The sequence below is a fragment of the Impatiens glandulifera genome, chromosome 8, assembly GCF_907164915.1.
Source record: "Impatiens glandulifera chromosome 8, dImpGla2.1, whole genome shotgun sequence".
Lineage (NCBI taxonomy): Eukaryota > Viridiplantae > Streptophyta > Magnoliopsida > Ericales > Balsaminaceae > Impatiens > Impatiens glandulifera.
Genome location: NC_061869.1, coordinates 4,511,544 through 4,516,339, shown reverse-complemented (window position 1 = coordinate 4,516,339; position 4,796 = coordinate 4,511,544). Strand labels below are relative to the sequence as shown.

The 4,796-nt window shown below is 33.2% G+C and overlaps 1 protein-coding gene across 2 annotated transcripts; it reads left to right on the top strand.

Moving 5' to 3' along the window:
* Positions 1–1,357: 1,357 nt before the first annotated feature.
* On the top strand, positions 1,358–4,586 carry LOC124911825 (protein transport protein SEC13 homolog B). Of its 2 annotated transcripts, XM_047452348.1 has the most exons (3): positions 1,367–1,469; positions 3,251–4,213; positions 4,446–4,586. In XM_047452348.1, exon 2 carries the CDS (start codon positions 3,304–3,306, stop codon positions 4,210–4,212), a length of 909 nt encoding a protein of 302 aa, XP_047308304.1. In that variant the 5' UTR covers positions 1,367–1,469; positions 3,251–3,303; the 3' UTR covers position 4,213; positions 4,446–4,586. The 2 variants fall into 2 exon arrangements, with proteins under 2 accessions (XP_047308305.1, XP_047308304.1); XM_047452349.1 differs by having other exon boundaries at positions 1,358–1,469; positions 3,256–4,519.
* Positions 4,587–4,796: the final 210 nt, after the last annotated feature.

Below are 4,796 nucleotides of genomic sequence, written 5' to 3'. Positions count from 1 at the left end.
AGATTTTATTTTTGATAAAATGGAGTTTTATTTAAATAAGATAATATTTTTTTTATGTTGATAAATTTGACAGTTATAGATTATAATTTTTGTTGTTATTAAAAACAAATTTTGTTTATTAGTTATAATAAACAACAGTTGAAAATAAAGGTTACAAAATTGTCTCCCTATAATCTATATACATATATATTTTATTTTTACTTTTATTTTATGGTTAATTTGCTTTAGCTTGTTAGTTAAATGTTTTTTTTATAATATTTAACTTATTCTGATGATTAAGGTTGCATTTGTGAAAGAATTGTATTTTTAAATCGAATCACAAAACCATTCTTAATATTTTTATTTTTTAAATCACAATGTATATATTCCCTCAAGTAAGATCATAGAATAATTTTATTCATAATTCAACTTATTACATTTATAGTAAATTTATTAAATAATAATAATTTCATTTGATTTATTAAAATAAGTTAATTTATATTATCATTGTTATATTTCTTTGTCATTTTCTTAACGATGTGTGTATGATGTTAGTGTGAATATAATTCTGGATTCTGCACGAAGGTCCGTGGGCTGGATTCTGCAAGAAGGGCCGTGGGATGTAATCAGCGCAATGATTAAGTGGCAAGTGTTTTGGGGCAATTATATCGATCTTAAGCAGGGACGAATCTATGTAGGGGCTCAGGTGAGCTGAAGCCCACCCGAAAAAAATAAATAAAATAAAATATTTTTTTTATACTGTAAAATGATGACATTACCCTTAATTCCTTAAATTTTTTTAATATAATTCATTGTTTTCTTTTTTTATCTAATTATTAAAAAAATGGTAAAAATTACTTTTATTACTTGTTTTTTTTAAAATTTTCTCGTTATTATTTTAAGTTCACCATAAATTTTTTTCAAGCCCACCCTAATTCGAAATCCTGAGTCCGTCCCTGATCGTAAGCTGTTCTTGGGGTTTGACGACGATAGGAGGTGCTAAAGGGGTTGGAGAGTCTACGACATCGGCTGTTGTTATTTCTCCTGTTAGAATTTTTATCGCAGATTTTGCGCTTTCTTGTCGTTTCTTTCAAAGTACTGGAGATGCACTCAAGAGTTGTGTGTAATCAAAATTTGTTTTCATTGCCTTACACTATATTTGTATGAATTTGGACCGTTATTTTGAAATTTTGTAATCCAAATAATAATATTTTTAACGGATAGTTTATGTGAATTTCTTTTGTTATTAAATTATTTTTTGATATACAATTAAATATTTATGAAAATAAAAGATAATAAGTTGGATTTGGGCTGCAAAAAGTCTGATAGATAAGTGGGCTTTATTATTATTTATGATGGTCGGAATCCAAACTGGAAACGGCCTTATTCGTGAAATACACTGAAATCTCTCCTTCTTCATCTTCTCTCTTCATTTCGGATCGTAAAACTCAAAATCTCCATTCAATTCATCTCCGAGGAATCACAAACAGGTATCTCTTTCAATCTCTTTAAATCAATATCTCGTTTTCTCCTTTTTGTTTGATCTGGATCTTGATTAATTTGTTGTATATGATAAGTTTCAACGATTAGCGTTTGACGATTAGATTTAAGATGAATTCAGTACGTTCGGGGTTACCGTAGACTAGTTACGGTTCCTGATCTGGTGTTTCTGTTAATGATTCTTCTCTAGATTTGAACTTATAATGATTAAGAGAAGTAGAAGAAGAAGAACCTTTTTTATCTGGCCCGATGTTCGTTTTCTTATTCCTGACAATAGAAGCTATATGTTAGTCCAACCGTTACAGGAGGCTCTGAATATCGAAGATTATTATTATTGTCTAACCAAATCTAGGTTTGTTTCTCTATTTTTAGGGTGATGTGTGTATCCGATCATTTCGTGTATTTGTTTATCCTTCATTTGATAGAAAGAAAATTGTTGCGTTCGGAGATTGAATCTTAGAGTAGTCAGGAATGTGAGTGACTTTTTGTCTTGAATCATGTTTGTTTGCGCACAAAGTTGGATATGGTAGAGGTAGAGACAGTTGGATAATTCACTTCAACGATAAATAGAGTTGCAATTCTTAAGGATTAGCTAGAAGTGATTCGATTGCTTTGGCTGTCGGCTTCCCTGTCATTTATGGGAAGGCGTCAGCCAAGTTCAACAGGGAAGAATGTCTTTACTGGTGAAGTGAAGCATCATATGTTCTTTTGGTTTATTTTAGTTTTAATAAAATATTTCCTTTCCAACAGGGAATATCAAAATGTCTCTGTTCTTTAAATTCAAAGATTCAAATGTCATTTGTTGCTTATGGAGGAAACATTTGTGGGGTGTTAGAATGTTGTCTGGTTCTCTTCTTTGAGTGGTACTAAATAGTTAGTGGAACTGTGATATGCTTGTAATTTAGTGAAACAAGCCAATAATATTGTGATAAGTGACTGAGAGCAACCCTTGATTAAACTGGGGAGTCACGGCAGTAAGATGTGCTATCCTCCTCATGAAATAAATCCTGGTCTAAAAAAAACAGAATGTGAGAAGTGACTGTTGGTTCTTATAACAAACAAGTAATGTTTCAGGAATATTCGATATTTTGATCAATTTGTTGTATCACATTTCGCTGTGATTGTGATATTGAAAATCATTATCATGCACAAAGGATGTGTCATGTTAATTTCAGTTGCATGTGCTTTTTCTTAAGAAACTAATTAATTCATAATTTGATGAAATATAAAGTTTGAACAAATAAAGGTTTACATTTATATGCTCAAGAATCTGCTAATCAGCTTCATGGTTGGTGCAATATCATCATATTGGTTTTGCTAGAGTCAACATTCTTATGAAACGATGAACTGTACTATATATTATGTATGGTTGTTCTTATGTGGTTTTGAAATTTGAATGTGAAATGTATGATAATGAGCTGTGTCTTGTTTGATGTGGTTTATTTGGATTTAAACCACTATCCCATCATGAATCACTTCTTCCATCCAATCATTTAAATCTTCAAAATACCAAAACACTACCCTTTATTTTATTCTTTATAACATTTTAAGTATTAATGACTAAGGATTTTTTTAATGATTTTACTCCATTTATCCAAATACACCTCTTTCTACAATAAACATTATTTATTTTTAAAATCCCAAGATCAAACAACCTCTTGGTTAGTTTTTAAGGAGTTTTCCAGCTTGGCTAAATATGTTCTCTTGTCCTTTTGCTCAAAGAGATACTTGTATTCACAAGATGTTCTCTTTTGTGTTTATTTTAATGTAGTGCAGATTCGAAACAGGAAAGAACAACAAAATACAGATTGAGGAAAAGCTGAGATGCCAGGACAGAAGGTCGAAACAGGTCATAATGATACAGTTCATGATGTATCCATGGATTACTATGGAAAGCGGTTGGCAACAGCTTCTTCAGACGCCACCATAAAAATAATAGGCGTAAGCAACAATTCAACCTCTCAAAATCTCGCCACTTTAACTGGCCATCAAGGTCCAGTTTGGCAAGTTGCATGGGCTCACCCCAAGTTCGGTTCAATCCTGGCTTCATGTTCCTACGACGGGAGAGTAATTATTTGGAAAGAAAGTAACCCAAACGAGTGGATACAGGCACATGTATTCACAGACCATAAATCATCGGTCAACTCTATCGCCTGGGCACCTCATGAAGTGGGCCTATGTTTAGCTTGTGGATCTTCAGACGGCAACATCTCAGTCTTCACTGCTAGATCTGATGGAACTTGGGACACAACCAAGATAGAACAAGCTCATCCTGTCGGTGTCACTTCAGTTTCATGGGCACCTTCAACTGCTCCCGGTTCTCTTGTAGGGTCTGGGATTCTGGATCCTGTTCAGAAACTGGCTTCAGGCGGGTGTGATAATACAGTTAAAGTTTGGAAGTTATCGAATGGGTCATGGAGGATGGACTGTTTTCCTGCTTTGCAGAAACATACAGATTGGGTTAGAGATGTAGCTTGGGCTCCCAACTTGGGACTTCCTAAAACCACCATTGCTAGTGCCTCACAAGATGGGACTGTGGTTATATGGACCGTGGCTAAGGAAGGGGATCAATGGGAGGGTAAAGTTTTGAAGGATTTTAAGACACCGGTTTGGAGGGTTTCGTGGTCTTTGACTGGGAACTTGCTGGCTGTGGCTGCTGGGGACAATAATGTTACGCTCTGGAAAGAAGAAGTTGATGGAGAATGGCAGCAGGTGACTACTGTCGATCAATAAGGTTCGTGGTCGATTCTTTCTACAGATAATCGCGGTTCAGATCATGGTTTGGATTTGGTTTTTTAACTAGTTCAATAAGTTTGGAAGAGGATTGTGAAAACCTTTTTTGCAATTGGGACAAGAAATAATTTCTAAAAATCTAAAGCTGGTTTCTAAACAATTAAATCATTTTGATACAAAAAACTTGCCCTTATGGCTTGACATGAATGTTTATTCTGAATATGTTTTTTCAGGGAAATGGGAGCCCTAGGATGATGAATTCAAGAGATGAAATTATTTGAAATGTGATGAACTTGTTGATGTGATATGCACAATCTTGCTTTTATTGCCTTTGGATAATGAATGAATGAAATATATGCATGCTTTAATATGATGTCTTGTTGAATTAGTTAATTGGGATATATTAGATGTGTTTTATTATAGATGATGTCTCAAATTCATAAATATTGGATGTCACTAGGATGAGTTTCAATTGTCAAATTGATAAATTATTTTATGGTTTTATCATAAATATGATTTTTTTTTTTTTTTTTATTTTATAGTTTATTGTCCGCTATTGAGTATGATTGTTTTGTTTTGCGACA

Excerpts from the sequence above, each read along its gene's own strand:
- LOC124911825 (XM_047452348.1), top strand. The coding sequence starts at position 3,304 with ATGCCAGGACAGAAGGTCGAAACAGGTCATAATGATACAGTTCATGAT.